This window comes from Bos indicus x Bos taurus, chromosome 9 (genome assembly GCF_003369695.1).
Source record: "Bos indicus x Bos taurus breed Angus x Brahman F1 hybrid chromosome 9, Bos_hybrid_MaternalHap_v2.0, whole genome shotgun sequence".
Lineage (NCBI taxonomy): Eukaryota > Metazoa > Chordata > Mammalia > Artiodactyla > Bovidae > Bos > Bos indicus x Bos taurus.
In genome coordinates, this window is record NC_040084.1 from 33,451,302 (window position 1) to 33,469,215 (window position 17,914).

General features: G+C 38.3%; 1 protein-coding gene across 2 annotated transcripts in view; it reads left to right on the forward strand.

The window, feature by feature from the left end:
* Positions 1–3,699: 3,699 nt before the first annotated feature.
* The window catches only part of ROS1 (ROS proto-oncogene 1, receptor tyrosine kinase), a 119,478-nt gene continuing 105,263 nt past the window's right edge, over positions 3,700–17,914 (forward strand). For both annotated transcript variants that reach the window (XM_027551129.1, XM_027551130.1), the window contains exons 1-2: positions 3,700–4,266; positions 16,313–16,357. In XM_027551129.1, coding sequence (XP_027406930.1) covers positions 4,144–4,266; positions 16,313–16,357 — 168 coding nt within the window. In that variant the 5' untranslated portion in view covers positions 3,700–4,143. The remainder of the gene's footprint in view (positions 4,267–16,312; positions 16,358–17,914) is intronic.

Sequence of the window (17,914 nt, forward strand, 5' to 3'; positions counted from 1 at the left end):
CTCTGAACAACAACAACAATAAAATCCCCTGAGCACTCAGAGGTAAATAAATGTATGAGAAGAGCTGGAAAAAAAAATGATGTCTTTCTATTGTGATTTTTATCTTTTGTTGTTCTGTGCAAAAGGGGTGGCGTAATTGATCCTATTTCCACCTTCAAGTCTCAGGGAAGGAGTGTGGAGGACACAAGTGTCTAATAACTCCTCACTTGTGCATTTCAGCCACTGAGGTCCCAGGCTAAAATACAACTTAAATTTGATAATAATGTAGCAAATCCAAATTGCAGAGCAGAAACTGAAATGTGTGTCTCTGGCCTCTGTTCCTCCTGGCGAGGACGTTGGCTGTTGAACCTGAAAAGCTAATAATTTAATACTTTCCTCCTTGGCATGCTGTAGCATCACCCCTTCCTTGAGGCATGGAGAGGAGATGCACTGGCTCTGATGAATGTCAGTGGGGGACCACACCCCCTCGATTGATACCCACCATAGGAATAATTATTGTCTTGGTGATGGCTAGTGTATCTGTCTTTTTAGCCAATTTCAAGGTTCAGCACATGTGCCATGGCAGACCGTGATCAGGCTTCTAGTGGGTCTGATAAAGTAGTAACGCAGGATGGCAAGGCCATGTGCTGGAGTAAGAATTTGCTTGCATGGCAAATTGTTAGGCCATGAATGTTGACATGGCCCTTCTCAAGCCTGGTAGTATGAAAGGTCCTTCTCTGGGGCTCCTTTAGAGGATTGTAAAATTTTATTTCCCTGTAAAATTTCATTCCCCATGTGGTACTGATAGACTGCAACTGAATTAGAGGATGTAGATTGTATATTTTCAGCATATATAATTTCAAAACTCAGATGTATTTGATCACATCAAATCTGTTGTTAACCATCTGTAAAGCTTATTCTAACGAAATAGGATTAGAATAAAGTAAAGTGAAAGTGAAGTTGCTCAGTTGTGTCTGACTCTTTGTGACCCCATGGACAGTAGCCTGCACCAGGCTCCTCTGTCCATGGGATTTTTCTAGGCAAGAGTACTAAAGTGGGTTGCCATTTCCTCCTCCAGGGAATCTTTCTGACCCAGGGATCGAACTCAGGTCTCCCATTTTAGACAGACGCTTTACCATCTGAGCCACCAGGGATTATAAAGGAACATTTTAACAATTTCTCCTCTCATAGTGCCACCTCACTGATTCAACTATGAACCAGGCCATTGTTTCAGAATGTGATCTGTTCATTGCAGAATTGATCCCATGGGAAAGTCAATTTATTCTAAGGGATTTGCGGGAGTTTTAAGTCTTATTTGTTAGGATAACATTTTTAATGCATGTACAAAAATTTTGTTCAAAGCCATCTTGGAGAAACTTGTTTGGTGTGAACTCTAGTCATGTGTTTCAAGTATCCTATTCTAACTTGAGATGAATTTGGAGCTTGCAATCGATGCTTTCAAATTCTCATTCAGAATATGTTAAAAAGTTATTAATTTTTTGAAGCTGTAGTGTGTACACATGGTACAAAACTCAGACATTACAAATAAATATTAACCTCTTGTCAGATATGTGATTTGCAAATATTTTCTCTCATTCTGTAGGTTGCTTTTTCATTTTGTTGATGAGTTCCTTAGCTATGCAGAAACTGCTTAGTTTGCTATAGTTCTTTTTGTTTATTTTTGCTTTTGTTGCCTTTGTTTTTGGTATCAAATCCTCCATTTACATTTGATTCAAATATCACTTCCAGTTTTATCAGTTCTTATTTCTCTGCTGCAATTTTATCTTTGTCGGCCAATTCCTTTTTTCAATTATCCATTTTTCTAAACATCATTTTGCAAAATGTCATGTGGGTTTATCACCGGGAGACAAGGAGGCAACATGCCGCCTTGCTTTGCTGTCTGTGTAAGAGCGGAATAACAGATATGCAGTGAGTGGCCAATCACTGATAAACTTTGAAAGAGGTGACGTGACTGATATCTGATCTTAATGTGCATCTGTTATATACATCTGATTTGTGGACTGCAGAGATAGCAGAGAAGTTTGTATTTAATGCACAATACTCACAGGTAATATATTGTGCTAACTGAAGTTTGAACTGTATTGTTAGTTAACTAAACTGTGGTAACTGAAACTTCTACATTCCAGTCATGACTGCCTACACGGTGGCAGATTTTATTCCAAAGATGATGCAATAGTCTCTCCCATCCTACATGTTCTTCTAGGACTTTGCTATTCCCATCCCAAAAGGTAGGGTCTAACTCCCCTTTCCTTGAATCAGGGCAGTTTTGTGCCTTTCTGGTAACCAATAAAATGGGGAAAATAGCCTCATTTAAAAAAAATAGCTGAATGATTTCTAAAGATGAATCATGAAAGTCAATACACTTAACCCCAGCACACTTTTATCAAAGCTCTAAGTCACCATGCAAGCTACCCAATTGCTTGGTGACTATTGTGCTGTGAAGAAGTCCAAAGAAGTCTATTTGGAGAAATCACCTGGACAAGTTGTGTGAATTAATGGTTGATCCACTATTAGATTATAGATATTTTAGGTTAAGTCTTTTGCTAATATGATTAATTTTATAACAAACATCTTGGAACATACTTTATTTTTCACAAGTGCGAATCTATGTGCCAGTTAAATTTCTCAAATCAGAATAAGCACAAATCTTGATATTGAAAGGATATACCAAAAATTAGATTAAGTAAGAGTAAAGATTATATTTAGGTTTTCAAGGAAGTACTTAGTAGTCCACTTAGTGAAGTAACAGTTACAAATATTACTTGTGCTAATAAGACAGAAAGGGCTAGTGGCACCAGGAAAAGATACTTTTCTTTGGGAAGAGAAAATTCCATAGGCAATAAAGTTTATTCTCTAATTTAAACATGCTTTTGTAGAAAAATGGCTATATCCTCTGACCAAGTAATTGGAGAGTTGCATATTCTGTGATCTATGTTCTTTCAAATGCAGACAATGAACAAAAAATAGGCAGAGGGTGGGGAATTTTTTCAAGAGACCAGGTTTTAGGGGTCAATCTAGAGTCAGTTCATTCTTCTTCATGTTGGTCATCAGTTTGGTTAGCATTTACTAAAGGATGCTCAGCTCGAAACAAACCCTCAGGTGGGTGTTCCTCACAATGAGAACTTCATGTCATTAACACAAGGGTAAGTTACAACAGTATAATTTATTTAAGAAGACAAGGAAGTTGATTTGAAACTATAGATTGTCATGAGAAAAAATACCAACATGACAATATCTGGCCTTAAAGAGTTAACCCCTGGCGATCTAAAAAGTAGCTATCCAGAATGACTCACTTCTGTACGTTGCAAATATTTAAAATTCTTTGTTTTGGGCTTGAACTTTATCTCCATGCTGAGCAGATTGAAATTTGTACAATATTTCCTTTTCAAGACAATTACCCTCAGACATATCTTAAGTTTCTGTGGTGGCTAGTTCCAGTTCTCTGTCTCAATAGTCTTGATAAGGCAGTGTTTAGTTAATATGTAGTGAAGTTCTGAAAGTGCCTAACAAACTTCCTTGTCTTTAGCTGACCCTCAGAGTATCTGTCTATTAATTTCAGGCTTGTTTGCTTTTTTATTTTAAAGTATGTATGTTTGATTTCAAAGGGTTATGTTTTTCCTCTCTGCTGCATCATTTGATTTGGGTGCTTTGATTTTTTTTTTTTTTCTGATAATTCTTTATTAGAATAGTGTTACTGTTTGCTAAACATGCTTAAAATCCAGTTTCCTGCATAGCTGAACAAACCTCAAAGAAGTGAAGTGGTGGAGGGTCCACTGAGTCTGATCCGTCTCAGACTGTGCACGTGTCACATGCTTGCTGAAATGTAATTTGCCTTCTCCGCTTTGTTTACTTTCCTTGTGAAGCGCTCTCCTAAGACCTAACCTTTACTCTGTGGGTGACTTTCTTTATGAGAGTAAAAGGAAGCCTCGTTTTGAAATAGCTGTTATGGGAATGATACAAACTATCTAGTATTCAAAGTTCTGAACATTATTGAAAAGGCAAAGATATCCCAACACATCAAAACAAGACCAAAAAGTCCGCCAGCCACTCTTTCAACTCAAGTGATGAAACCCAAAGAATTCAGATAGCGAGATGGAGAAAATGAGAAGAAAGTTCATCTGAAAATCCGCCATCAGTGAAGTGATGAAGAACGTGTACTGGCTTAGTCTGAAACTTGTCAATTTTGCAACTCTTGGCTGCGTATGGATTTCTGTGGTCCAGTGTACAGTTTTAAACAGCTGTTTAAAGTCATGTGTAACTAACCTGGTAAGTTTTCCTGGTCTAATATTTGTCTTTATAGGAAGCAGAAGAGATAGAATTCAGCTTATTATATTGGTTGAATTATTTTCTCTTTATGAGAAGTTTTCTCATGAGAAATGATGGCAAGGCAAGAGTCCTTTTTCCAAAATAAGTTAGGAAAGTTAGTGATTATAGTAAGTAGGGCAGAGCTACTTTATTTCTTTCAAGTTGTCTGTTCATAGATTATTATTATTATTTTTGCAACAGGGGGCATGGGATTCGGGCAAAGGATGCGTAAATGAAATCAATTTGCACACCTTAAAAAATATCAGTTAAACTCATTTGTTACAAAATCATTTATATTTGTCTTGAAGCATGAAATAGGTTTGGCCACAGGGCAATACCTTGTCATTGCAGGCAAAAGTACTATTTATATTGTGGATAGACAATTGTATCGGGAGGGGGATGATGAGGGAAGCAGATGCGGATGCCATGTAGAACACTTTTTCTTATTATTAATCATTATGTATTTACATGTTATTTTATGTATTATATACTTATAAGATTATCATTATTAAATGATAGAATTGTTTGTAAATTCCTGTCTGTGCATTTATAATATTTTTGCTGAGTTTTTCTGGACGTTTATGATTTTCTCCTCATTTCTGGGTGTCATTCCTCCTAAATAGTGTTTCACATCTTTACAGTTATTGAGACTTATTTGTGCTTAAAACAGTCACTGAATCAACTTTAAAAGCCAAATACATTCTAGTCAGGGAAAGATACGCTCTTCTTATCTAAAGACCATGTGATAAGACTTATAGTCATATTTTTAAAATAAAAAAATACCAAATACGATTCATTATTAGGCTAAAGTATTAGAGATAGAAGTCTGTGGTAGAGTGAAAAAGGAAAGGTATTTGTGTTATACTCTTGGTTTAATTTAAACTATCATTTTAAACACTGCTTAAGCTTACTATTGTTTCAGCACTTTTTAAAAACATGGTTGAAAAAAAATAATAAAAATATGGTTGGTATTTTATAGAATTCTCTGCTGAAGACGTCACTACACGAATGTAGAAATATGTGCTTTAGGGTTTTATAAACCTAAATATCCAAATTTAAAAATGGAAAACTGGGACTATTAAATATTTTCTTTTTTATTACATTTTTTTCTCTGATTATAAGAACAATACATATTCACTGTAAAATGTTTATGATAGAGAAGAATAAAAGAAAAAATCCTGTACTTCCACAACTATTGACCTATAATTGTATTTTCTTTCAGTGACTTTTTTCCTCAAGTATGTATATAATTTTTCACACACTGTGCACCCAGCTCTTTCATTGAACATTACTTTGTGGATTTTCCTGTACACAGGAAAACAGTTTATTGCACTGTTTGAATGCTTGATGTTTTTATGGCAGTACAGTCCTTAATATATTGTAAATATTCCATCACATGAATGTGCCACTATACTTTATTTATTAATTTCCCGACTATCAAAACTGATGCTGGCTGTTTCTATTATTGGAGTCTCCATTTTGTGTTTTAGCTAAACTTAGTTTTATCTTATTTTTGTGTGTGGGCTCCTTGATTTCAGGGTTTGGCAGAAGGAGCAGACAGTCTGTTCCTTTGCTGAGTTGCCTTCCGTTCACCTCCTACAGAGAAAGGCACAGCTGATAGGGTGGCAACTGCAGAAGACACGGTCTGCCAGTTTGACTAGTGATTGTAATCATGTTCTCCATCTGTTCCTCCCACATCAGGGCAGGGGAGACAAAAGCTAGGTGAAGGAACAATGAATAGAGCCACGGATCAGAGGAACGACATGAAAAGTGCTGGAGTTTATTGCACTGTTTGAATTTTTTTTTTTTTCTATGCTATCATTTTTAGCTTGGACTTTGCTATGCAGGTCATCTTTGATGTCATTGGGTGGTTCTTTTTGTTAATTAATTTTTTGTTATCATGCTTGGTAAATAACGTACAACATACTCACTGTAACTGCCAATTCATGTATCTCAACATTTTTAGAAAATTATTAGTCATTATTTCTCAAAAGGTTGCCTCTACTATATCCTTTTCTTGCCTACTGATACTCTGTGCATGTTCAGTCACTCAGTCATATCTGTTTCTTTGGGCCCATGGATTGTAACCTGCCAGGCTCCTCTGGAATTTCCCAGGCAAGGTACGGGAGTGGGTTGCCATCTCCTCCAGCAATCTTCCCTACCCAGGGATCAAAACTGCGTCCCCTGCGTCTCTTACATTGGCGGGCAGATTCTTTACCACTGAACCACCTGGGAAGCCCTGAGACTCAGATTAGATGTATATTATATTATCATTCTCACTGGGTGATTCTTGATATTGAGGCATCTTTGCCTTTTAAAAAGAAACAAAAGTGTCTTGTAGAAAGGAATGTTAAAACTGCTGTCCCAAAATGCACAAATCATAGTTCTATGTTTGAGCGTGGGTTTTACACTAATGGAGGAATCTGTATGTATTAGTTGAATGTATTAACTGACCTGATATTTTAAGATTGTATGTGCCATGTGCTGCAGAGAACAAAAAAATAATTACTATTTTTCAGAACACTAGCATTGTGAGATCCTTTATGGAAAAAAAAAAGAGATTTATGGCCAAATAATCTATGGAAATGCTTTTTGCCCATACCCTCGTTTTGTACATTCAACAGGATACAACCTCATCTTGATGGCTTTGTTGAATCACAATTTTGTGATCTTCTTTGGCAATAAAACTTTTTTTTTTTTTTCGAGTAACAAATCCCAATAGTTGAGGACCTAGTGCTCAGAAGTGCTCTTTTAGAAGCCTCAAGTCAATTCAATATGATTGTCAGAAATAATGAGATTCAGAAGGTTGTCCTGTTTAAAAAAGTATATATATATGTATATATATAATACCTTTCTTATATATCAATATACAACTTTATAACATGTGGGCTAAGTTGCTTCAGTCGTGTCCAACTCTTTGTGACCCTATGGACTGTAGACCTCCAGGCTCCTCTGTCCATGGGGATTCTCCAGGCAAGAATAATGGGGTGGTTTGCCATGTCCTCCTCCGGGGACCTTCCCAACCCAGGGATCCAACCTGCGTCTCTTATGTCTCCTGCATTGACAAGTGGGTTCTTTACCACTAGTGCCACCAAACCGTAATTCCAAAATTCTATAAAATATCCAGAAATTAGTACAATATGTACCAATACAGGAATAGGCAAGCCAGTAAAACAGAATATGCTCCAGAAATTCTACTGTGTACATAAGGGAGTGTGGAATATGATAAAGATGATAATTGAAACCAAAGTGAAGCTATCCATTTAGAATGAAAAATAACTCCTTCCCTCAGTAGGTGAAAGAATAAGCAAACTGACAGTTCAGGTAAGGAAATATTATTCAAAGCTATTATAAAAAGAAATGAGCTATCAAGCCATGAAAGACATGGAGGAAACCTAAATGCCTAACTAAGTGAATGAAGCCAATCTGAAAAGGCTGTATGGCTCCAACTGTATGATGTTCTGGAGAGGGCAAAGCTACAGAGATACTGGAAAGATCCATGGTTGAGAGCGATGGCACTGGGCTGTGGGGAGATGAATGGGCAGAACACAGAGGATTGCCAGAGCAGTGAAAGTACTCTGTATGGTATTATATTATTATACTTTTGTCCAAATACCAAGACTGAACCCTAAGGTAAATTATGGACTTTGGGTGATTGTGATTATTCCACTGTAGGCTCATGCTTACTAAAAATGTGCTATTCTGGTGAATGGTGTTGATAATGGGAGAAGCTATGCATGTGTGGGAGCAGGGAGTTGATGGGAAATCTCTGTACCTTAAACTCAGTTCTGTCATACACCTTAAGCTAATCTAAACAAAATAAAGTAAAAAATAAAGTACTCCTTTCTTTGAAAAGAAAAGTGAAAAAAAAAAGATTCAAAAAGTTTCAACTCCTATTAACATATTACTACCAGATTAAAATAAATTCCATGAGGTATTTTAAAAAGATATAATTTAAATACAAACAGACAACAAAAACAGAACAAGACCTCATCCTATAAAATATTTTGATAAGTTAGGGAAGACTGTTTGTATAATCTTGGAGTGGGAAAGAAGTCTGTTTCAAAAACCTAGATTCACTAAAAGAAATTATTAATAAATTCAACTGCTTAGAAATTAACTATATGACAATAAACAGAAGACAATAAAAACAAAGTCAAAGAATGGAAAAAAGTTTTACATATGATAAACACAATTTTACCAACTCTTGTAAAGGAGAGTATTTAAATATTGTTCAGAACAAGGCGGCCTGCTTTTTAAAGAAAAGAAACATTAATGGCTAAAAAACACTAATGACTAAAAAATGTGATTGATGTTCAACCTCACAGCAACATAAAATTGCATAGGAAAAATGAATTATCAATTTTTATTCTATCAGATTTGCAGAGATAAAGACATCTTAAAAATTGGCCAAGTTTGGATAAGCTGGAACTTCCATGTGCTTTTCGTTAGGATGTAAGTTGATAGCATTCTAGAAAATAGTGGGTAAATAAATACCAAAATTAAAAGAGAAAGCTTACCTTTAACCCTGAACATCAAGAAATTTATCTGAAGAGATTATTGCATCACTAATGATATGTCTGCAAAAGGCTGTTTATAGCAAATTTGCACATAATATTAATAATAAATTTCTAAGTGCCTGGAACTGTACTATAATAATGAATGTATAATTTAATTTAATCCTCACAGAACTTTAAGCACTAATTATTATCCTACTGATGTTTCAGATGAAAATACCAAGTTTAAACAACGCAGCTAACTTTTAAAATGATCACATCAGGAGCAAATATATGTGGGATTAAAATGCAGATCATTCTGCTCTGTTTCATTAATAAGGTAGGAAGTGAAGAGTGAAGTTAGTTCTGCCTGAGGTGGGCAATATAAGGACACTTGTGCCAAGAAGTAGGAGTTGGGTTGAGGATTTAAGATCTGGGACTGGGACAGTGTCTTTCAAGCAGGTAATTGGAAGAGGTGAGCTCAGGTAAATGACGAGAACTCTCACTCCAAAGTGAGGAATTTGGTACAGATTAGAGGTGGCATCTGTGCTTTGGTTAAGGGCACAGGCTTTGGAGGCAACTAGGAGAAGGCGATGGCACCCCACTCCAGTACTCTTGCCTGGAAAATCCCATGGACGGAGGAGCCTGGTGGGCTGCAGTCCATGGGGTCGCGAAGAGTCAGACACGGAGCGACTTCACTTTCACTTTTCACTTTCATGCATTGGAGAAGGAAATGGCAACCCACTCCAGTGTTCTTGCCTGGAGAATCCCAGGGACGGGGGAGCCTGGTGGGCTGCTGTCTATGGGGTCACACAGAGTCGGACACGACTGAAGCGACTTAGCAGCAGCAGCAGCAGCAGTGCCCCATTAAAATCCTAACTCTTGGACAACTTACTAGACCTCCCTGTCTCTCAGCTGCAAAATGAAGTTAATAAAAGTATCTCCCAAATAGGGTTGTTGGGACGTTGAATGAGATTCAGTGTAGAACGCCAAGAAGAGTGCCTGGAACTTGAGACTCACTCACTAATGTTAGCTATGATTATGGGGAGGAGGGGGATGGAGAGGCAGTTGGAAATTAGGGAAGAGTGTTGACAAAATCATCTTCATCTGAACCCCCTAGACCTGACTCATGAAGCTACCTTGCCCAAGACCATTTGATGGGCACGCCATTAGGTTTATTAAACTTAATTTTGAGAACTGCCAACAGAAGGACTCAATACTATTACAGTGTGACTTAAAGGTCACCAAGAAACGTCTCTGCTGTTTCATTGTTTAAAAACTACCCAGGTATTCACCCTTTTGCTTTTATGAGCTAACACCAATTTTTGAAGGGATAGGAAAAAATTCAATTGCAGATTCACTCTCTTACATGTCATTGTATTTGGCTGTGTTTCAATCACATAAGGGGGAATCAAAAGCTTCATTTTGAACAAAATTATGAACACAAAGAACTAGGAAGCATTTGGTTGCACAATTAACCTAAAAGATACAGTTCTAACTCTCTATGTACTTAATTATCTAAAAACAAAAAATATTAAGCTTTCTTCTCCTTTCTCTACAAATATAAATGGTTAGGGAATGGAGATCAGAGGAATCTTTATTCACACACCAAATGAGAGGAAAAAAAGTCAACATTTGTCCTTTGGTTCCTATGTCTGATTACGTCTCAAGAAATGAGAGTAATCCCTCATGATCCTAGGCCACTGGGTGATGCTTCCAAGGTACTTCTGGACCTTTCCTGAATAGTAGGCCATCTTGAATTCTTGGATTTATTCCTTCAGCATATAGTTATGGAACACCATTATCTTTTTGGCATTGTTCTAGAGGTTGGAGAGAATGAGCAGCAAAGTGGATGGTGCTTACATGGAATGGAAAGAGAGGGCTCCATGAGCTCAGTGATGGTCTTCTTTTTGCTACCTTCTGAAAAGCACAGGATGTTCCAAAGGCCACAACAGATGCTTAAGCCACCTTCCAAGCCCTTTTAGATTTTCTGTTGTTTCTTGAAATGTATCTTGCTCGTAGTGCTGGGTCACACCAGGACAGATGGTGTGCTCCTTGCTAAACTAATCACCTCTCCAATTCAAAGGCTCAAATTCAGCAACTTTTAAGGAGAGGTTCTGGTCAGTACTGGACCTTCTAAGTGACTCAGTGGGAAAAGAATTTGCCTGCCAAGGCAGGAGTCACAGGAGGCACTGGTTCCATTCCTGGGTCAGGAAGATACCCTAGATGAAGAAATGGCTATCCACTCCAGTATTCTTGACTGGAAAGCCCATGGACAGAGGAGTCTGGCGGGCTACCATCCATAGCGTCCTAAAGAGTTGAACACAGCTGAGCGTAGGCTGGTGCTGGTTAGTGCCAGTTAGAGTTACTAAAAATATTCACTTAGTTTTCCTCTGCTTATAATTCTAAGTCAATGAGTAGGGCTGGTTGACAACAATATCATACTTATGTAAGGTCATTTGGGTGCATACCAGGTTATCATAGACTCAGCATTGCCATCTTTCATAAGCCTTTCTGCTCATGAAGGACTCCACTCAAAAATGACCAGAGAGAGGATAAACAATTTATAGACTCTTCCTTCTTAGTTTCCACTTATTTTCCTTCAGCAAAAAAAAAGTTCTTAAAATTTGTGAAAATGTGAGAAATAAACAGAGGAATCTCTTGTTTCACTATATGCAATATTCTGAATTGGTATATTTCCCTTTGCTCTTAATAAGACTGCTTAAAAAAAAAATGCCATGTGCCATGAGATAGGGTTAGAAGATCTGACCCCTAATTTGTCACATGGCAGCTGTTGCACTTGCTTGCACACATGTATGCAGACACACTGCCTCTGTGTAAAGTCTCAAATGTGTTTGAAAACTAGGCTTTAAGAATGAATATCAATCTCATATCTATCTATGAGAAAAATGAGACTTTAGTTTTTGTTTTTTTTTTAAGAAAAGAACCCTGGGCTTCAATGAACCATCAGCAAAAAATGTTGAGGCCATGACTATATGAATGAAAATAGGATGGTCTTCAATCAAAATGCTGTTAAACCTGCACCAAGCTTGACCTATTGTACTACTTGTGAACAATTTAGAAATTTCTGGGTTGTGATTGTATGCTAACTTGGTGATTCATGGGAAATCCAGATGGGAATCTAATAATTCTTTTTGCCCGGCATGTGGGATCTTAGTTCCCACAGCAGGGATTGAACCCATGCCCCCTACAGCAGAAGGGCGGAGTCCCAGGGGAGTCTGGTGGGAATCTAGTAACTCTTGACGACAATGGGTGGTATTCTGTTTCATTTTACAGTAACAGGCTCTAGTAGTCACGTACAAGTTGTTTTGTCTGTGAGATTTAAGCAATGTGAAGGAAGATGGATACAGATACTCAAAAGCTTAAATACTAAACAAGGTTGATGGCCCTTATATTTATGAGAAGCTGAGAAAGATGGAAAAAATGTTTATTTTTTTTTTAAGATTGGCATCCAAGTTATAGAGATATGAGTAGAGAAATCTTTTAAATAGGAGCACAATTTTAGACTCTGTGCCTTAAGTCTTCATGCAACTAGTTGAAAATGTAGCACTGCTCTTCATTTAACCATGGATAGTTGACATTTTAAAGGACTGGGTGGCAGAAAATTATGTTTATATAAAAATTGCTTCATCAAATGTGAACACTTTGCTAAGTGGCTTATCATGAAATTTGCCAAATCTCTGAAAAAGCAACAGTTCAAAATGAGGTTGAGAGTGTAATTTGAAACAGGATGTCCTGTTTTTTTGGTTTGGCCACTTTGATTAAAACCTTCTGTGAGGCAACTTTCATGATGGGCTGAGATGCAAGTTAACATGACAACAACATGTTGATCTAGAAAACAAAAAGCACAATGGCTCTGTAATCATGAACAGATACAGTTACTTCACTAATTAGTGAAAAGAGCACACCCTACCCCTTAAAAACCAGTTTCAGCAGTGGCTTCTTTTGGACATATATAAATCCCTTCATGGAAAAGTTACGAAACCCCAGGAAATCCCACTTGTGAATCATTGTAGATTTTGACCCAGAGGTTAGTTCCTATAATGCTCATTTCATGAAAAACTTCCCCCAACCCCCATTTTCAGTGGTTAGTTTGTATAAAAAAAGCTTAAGACTATAAACCTGAAAAACCATAATTTTCCCAAACAGGATTTTTAGCACTTAACAGGTTAAGCTCATTATTCAGACAAAGTCAAAGTCTCTGAGTATGATTGTATGTGTGTCTGTGCCTGCTTAGTCCCTTAGTCTTGTCTGACTCTTTGTGACCCCATGCACTCTAGCCAGCCAGGCTCCTCTGTCCGTGGAATTTTCCAGGCAAATATAATGGAGAGAGTTGCCAGGTCCTGCTACAGAGGATCTTCCTGACCCAGGGATCGAATCCATGTCTCTTGTGTCTCCTGCATTGGCAGGCAGCTTCTTTACCACTGAGCCACCTGGGAAGCCCCATGATGGTATAAGCCACAGATTAATGACTATGCTAATCACTATGCTAATCATGCATGTGATTATATATTGTTGTTGTTTAGTTGCTCAGTCGTGTCTCATTCTTTGCAACCCCATGGACTGTAGCACTCCAGGCATCCCTGTCCTCTGCCAACTCCAGGAGGTTGCTCAAACTCAAGTCCATTGAGTCAGTGATGCCATCCAACCATCTCATCCTCTGTCATCACCCCCCTCTCCTCCTGCCTTCAATCTTTCCCAGCATCAGGGTCTCTTCAAATGAGTCAGTTCTTCACATCAGGTGGCCAAAGTATTAGAGTTTCAGTTTCAACATCAGTCCTTCCAGTGAATATTCAGGACTGATTTCCTTTAGGATTGACTGAATTGATTTCTTTGCAGTCCAAGGGACTCTCAAAAGTCTTCTCCAACACAACAGTTCAAAAGCATCAATTCTTCAGCGTTCAGCTTTCTTTAGGGTCCAACTCTCACATCCATACGTGACTACTAGAAAAACCGTAACTTTGACTATATGGATCTTTGTTGGCAAAGTAATGTTTCTGCTTTTTAACATGCTGTCTAGGTTGGTCATAGCTTTTCTTCCAAGGAGCAAGTGTGTTTTAATTTCACAGCTGCAGTCACCATCAGCACTGATTTTGGAGCCCAAGAAAATAAAGTTTGTCACTGTTTCCATTGTTTCCCTATCTATTTGCCATGAAGTAGTGGATGCCATGATCTTCATTTTTTTGAATGTTGAGTTTTAAGCCAGCTTTTTCACTCTCCTCTTTCACCTTCATCAAGAGAATCTTTAGTTCCTCTTCATTTTCTGCCTTAAGGGTGGTATCATCTGCATATCTGAGGTTATTGATATTTCTCCCAGCAATCTTGATTCTAGCTTGTGCTTCATCCAGCCTGGCATTTTGCATGATATACTCTGCATATAAGTTAAATAAGCGGGGTGACAATATACAGCCTTGATGTACTCCTTTCCCAATTTAGAACTATGATTATATGTGTCATGTGGAAAAAATCATTCAAAGGACCCCCAAGGTGATGATGGAATAGGCCACCGAAACCTTGGGGTACTTTGAGTTTTTGCATGACACATATAATTGTATGTCTGATTAGCCTAGTCATTAATCTATTTCTGGTATGCATATTCTACATTTATGTTTCCCAATACCACCTTTGTCTCTGTTTGAGACAGTTTAAGTGACTTGTGTTATAAGGGCGTTGTGGCATTCTCCAAATCATGTGCTTGGCAATTTACTCAAGTAAAATTGAATACAATGTTTTTTCATTATTCCTCTTCTGGGGGGCTTCCAGGGCTTCCCAGGTGGCACTAGTGATAAAGAACCCACCTGCCAATACAGGAGACTTAAGAGATGTGGGTTCAATCAGGAAGATTCCTTGGAGAAGGAAATGGTCACCCACTCCAGTATTTTTGCCTGGAAAATCCCATGGACAGAGCAGCTTGACAGGATATGGTCCATAGGGTCGCAAACAGCCCAGCATGACTGAAGTGACTTTGCACACAGACACTAATTTTTACACCATAGCTTTATACAAAACTGTTTAATCTGTCTTCTGGTTGTATAGTATTTACAACAGAAATGTTGTATGTTAAATGGTGTACTTTTCAAGCAACCCAAACACCTGGTTAGCATAAATCTTTTAGTGGTAATGCCATTCCATTAGCTCCTTTGTTTCCAGAACTTCTGAAAATCCCTTTGCTAAAGAGTTGGAGAGTGACTGGTCATATAAACCTCAAATATTGCATAGCCCAATGACTCAGCTGGTAAAGCACTTGCCTGCTAATGCAGGAGATGCAAAAGACGTGGATCTGATCCCTGGGTTCAGAAGATGCCCTGGAGAAGGAAATGGCAACCCACTCCAGTATTCTTGCCTGGAGAATCCCATGGACAGAGTAGCCCAGCAGGCTACAGTCTGTGGGGTCGCAAAGAGTCAGACATGACTGAGCATGCATGCACACACACACACATTGCCTAGCCATGAGAATTAAGAAACACTGTTCATATTAGTACATGAGACTTTATGAAGAACAAAATCAAGTGTTTCTGGGCTTCAGGTTATTAACCTCATGGTCAAATAGTCTGTTTAGCTTATGATTTTATTTTTCCATTTCTTAATTCTGGATGCAAGGGCACTAATGATATTTATATAGGAAGTACTTTCTTGGATGGAGGAAAATAGCTTTTCACATTATAAAAAAAAAATCCAAGATAATAAGCACAGAAACACGAGGAAGAAATACACCTTAAAAAAACCTTGCCTAGGGCAGCTGTTATTCACACTTTGACCTTGTGTGTCGTGAACAAAAATGTATACAGATTTAGGTTAGAATATGAATGCATTTTTTGTATGGTTTGTTATATAATGTTAATTAAATGCAGTCCATTGTTGTTTTAGTCTCTTAAAAAAAAGAAAAATGCAAATGTAGTTCATCTCTAATCCAGGAGTCCTTGATTGACTAATGTCACAGGCTTATTTAATACTGTGTCTCCTCATTGGTCTTAACTACTTCTTTCGGCTACATGCTAACTCCCACTTTTATCATTTCTGCAGAATCTATAGGCATTGCATCTTATCCAGGCACACTTTGTTTTATTGCACTCTGCATATATTGTGGTTTTTTACAAATTGAAGATTTGTGATGACCTTGTGTTGTTTCATGATGGTTAGCATTTGTTAGCAATAAAACTTAAATTAAAGCATGTACTTTTTTAATAGTACATAATAGATTTTTTAATAGATCATAGTATAGTGTGAACGTACTTGTACACCCACTGGGAAGCCCCCAAATTTGTTGATTTCCTTTGTTTCAGTAGCCTGGAACCAAACTCATGGGATCTCCAAGGTATTCCTGTTAACTTGCAGAGGCATCTTGTCTGGTTTTATGACTGATTTAATGACTTTAAAACATTTGGCTCCTTAATTGACAGTTAGAAAACACTGGAGAGGCAAAAAAGGAAGCTCTTTTTTTCTTTTTTTAATGTTGTGGTGGTTACACCGTCCCTCCTTCTTCATTTCAGGGCAGACAGCTTGACGTCGGCACACCTCACAACCTGAGTGAACCGGTGAGTAATTGCTTCTACTGCCCGGGACTTTACAGTGTTTGCATTGATAAAAAAGGGACAAAAGTCAGGTTTGATTACTGTAATAATTCCTAAGTAAAAGCTCATTTAATTGTGCCCGATGGAGGAAGCTGGATGGAAAATAGAGAGAAGTCTGCATCACAGATTATTCAAACATGAGTTCAGGGACAGTGTGTTGAAGTGGAAAGAACATAGGACTAAGCCAAGACCATGATTTTGATTATACCTAGCTGTGTTCAGTTCAGGTCAGTTGCTCAGTCCTGTCTGACTCTCTGAGACCCCATGGACTGCAGAATGCCAGGCTTCCCTGTCCATCACCAACTCCCAGAGCTTGCTCAAACTCATGTCCATCGAATCAGTGATGTCATCCAACCATCTCATCCTCTGTTGTCCCCTTCTCCTGCCTTCAATCTTTCCCAACATCAGGGTCTTTTCTAATGAGTCAGTTCTTCGCATGAAGTGGCCAAAATATTGGAGCTTCAGCTTTAGCATCAGTCCTTCCAATGAATGTGGCTTTGGCCAAATTACTTAAAATTTCTGAGATGTAGTTAAAACTACTAAAATATGGGTATTCTAAGAGGGTTGGATTAGACAGTGTCTGCTCTTTTCTCTATCAGTTACATTTATAGTCTTCTTTCCTGAACCTGTATCCATTTACGCAATACGTGTTTGGTGACTCCAAGTATAGGTAAAAACCAGGCACTGTGCTGGGTAGTAGAGACTTAAGAATGAGTAAAATAGGGTCTCTGTTTCAAAGGACTCACAGTCTTGTAGGAGAGACAGACATGTACATAAAATCATAGCCAGACAGCATTGTGAGAGTCAGAACAGCGGTGGGTGGGAGGAGAAAGAATACACAGGAGGAAAAGCAGCTTGCTTGCCTGCAGGTCTTGCATGGCTAAAACTAGAAAGATGAAATGTTTTCTAGAAGGACTAGAGGGGAAAGGTACACTAATCAGAGGGAGCCCTTTGTATCCGGACCCAAAAGTTTGAGACAGCTGAGTTGTGCAGAAAAGGAGGGGTACTTCAGCTTGCTTGGAGTAAGCAAGTAAGGAGTGTGCGTGTGCAGAGACAGGAAGTAGAAGACTGGGCTGACAAGCTAGTTGGGCTAGATGGTGGAGAGCTCGGTATACCATGTTGGGAATATTTGGTTTCAATGACACATGGGGTTTTAGACAGGATAAGTATATGATTAGGTTTTGTTGTCCCCTATGAAGCTGTTAGCAAGCAGTGGTGGGCCCAGAAAAACAAGGACAGTGAGTGAGCAAGGAACCAAGACAGAGTCCAGGCAACAAAGAAGTGAATCCATAGAACTTGGTGATGGATTGTCTGTGAGGATGGCGTGGGAAGGCAGTGAAAGGAGGAGAAGCTGCCCTGACTCCTGGCTCAGGCAGCTCAGAAGACTGAAGCATGTTAATAGAAAACATAGGAGACAGCAAATTTGAGGGTACAAAGGGAGGAATTTGATGTTTCATCTGCTAAATTTGGGGCTTCCCAGGTGGCCCTAGTGGTGAAGAACCTGCTTGCCAATGCAGGAGT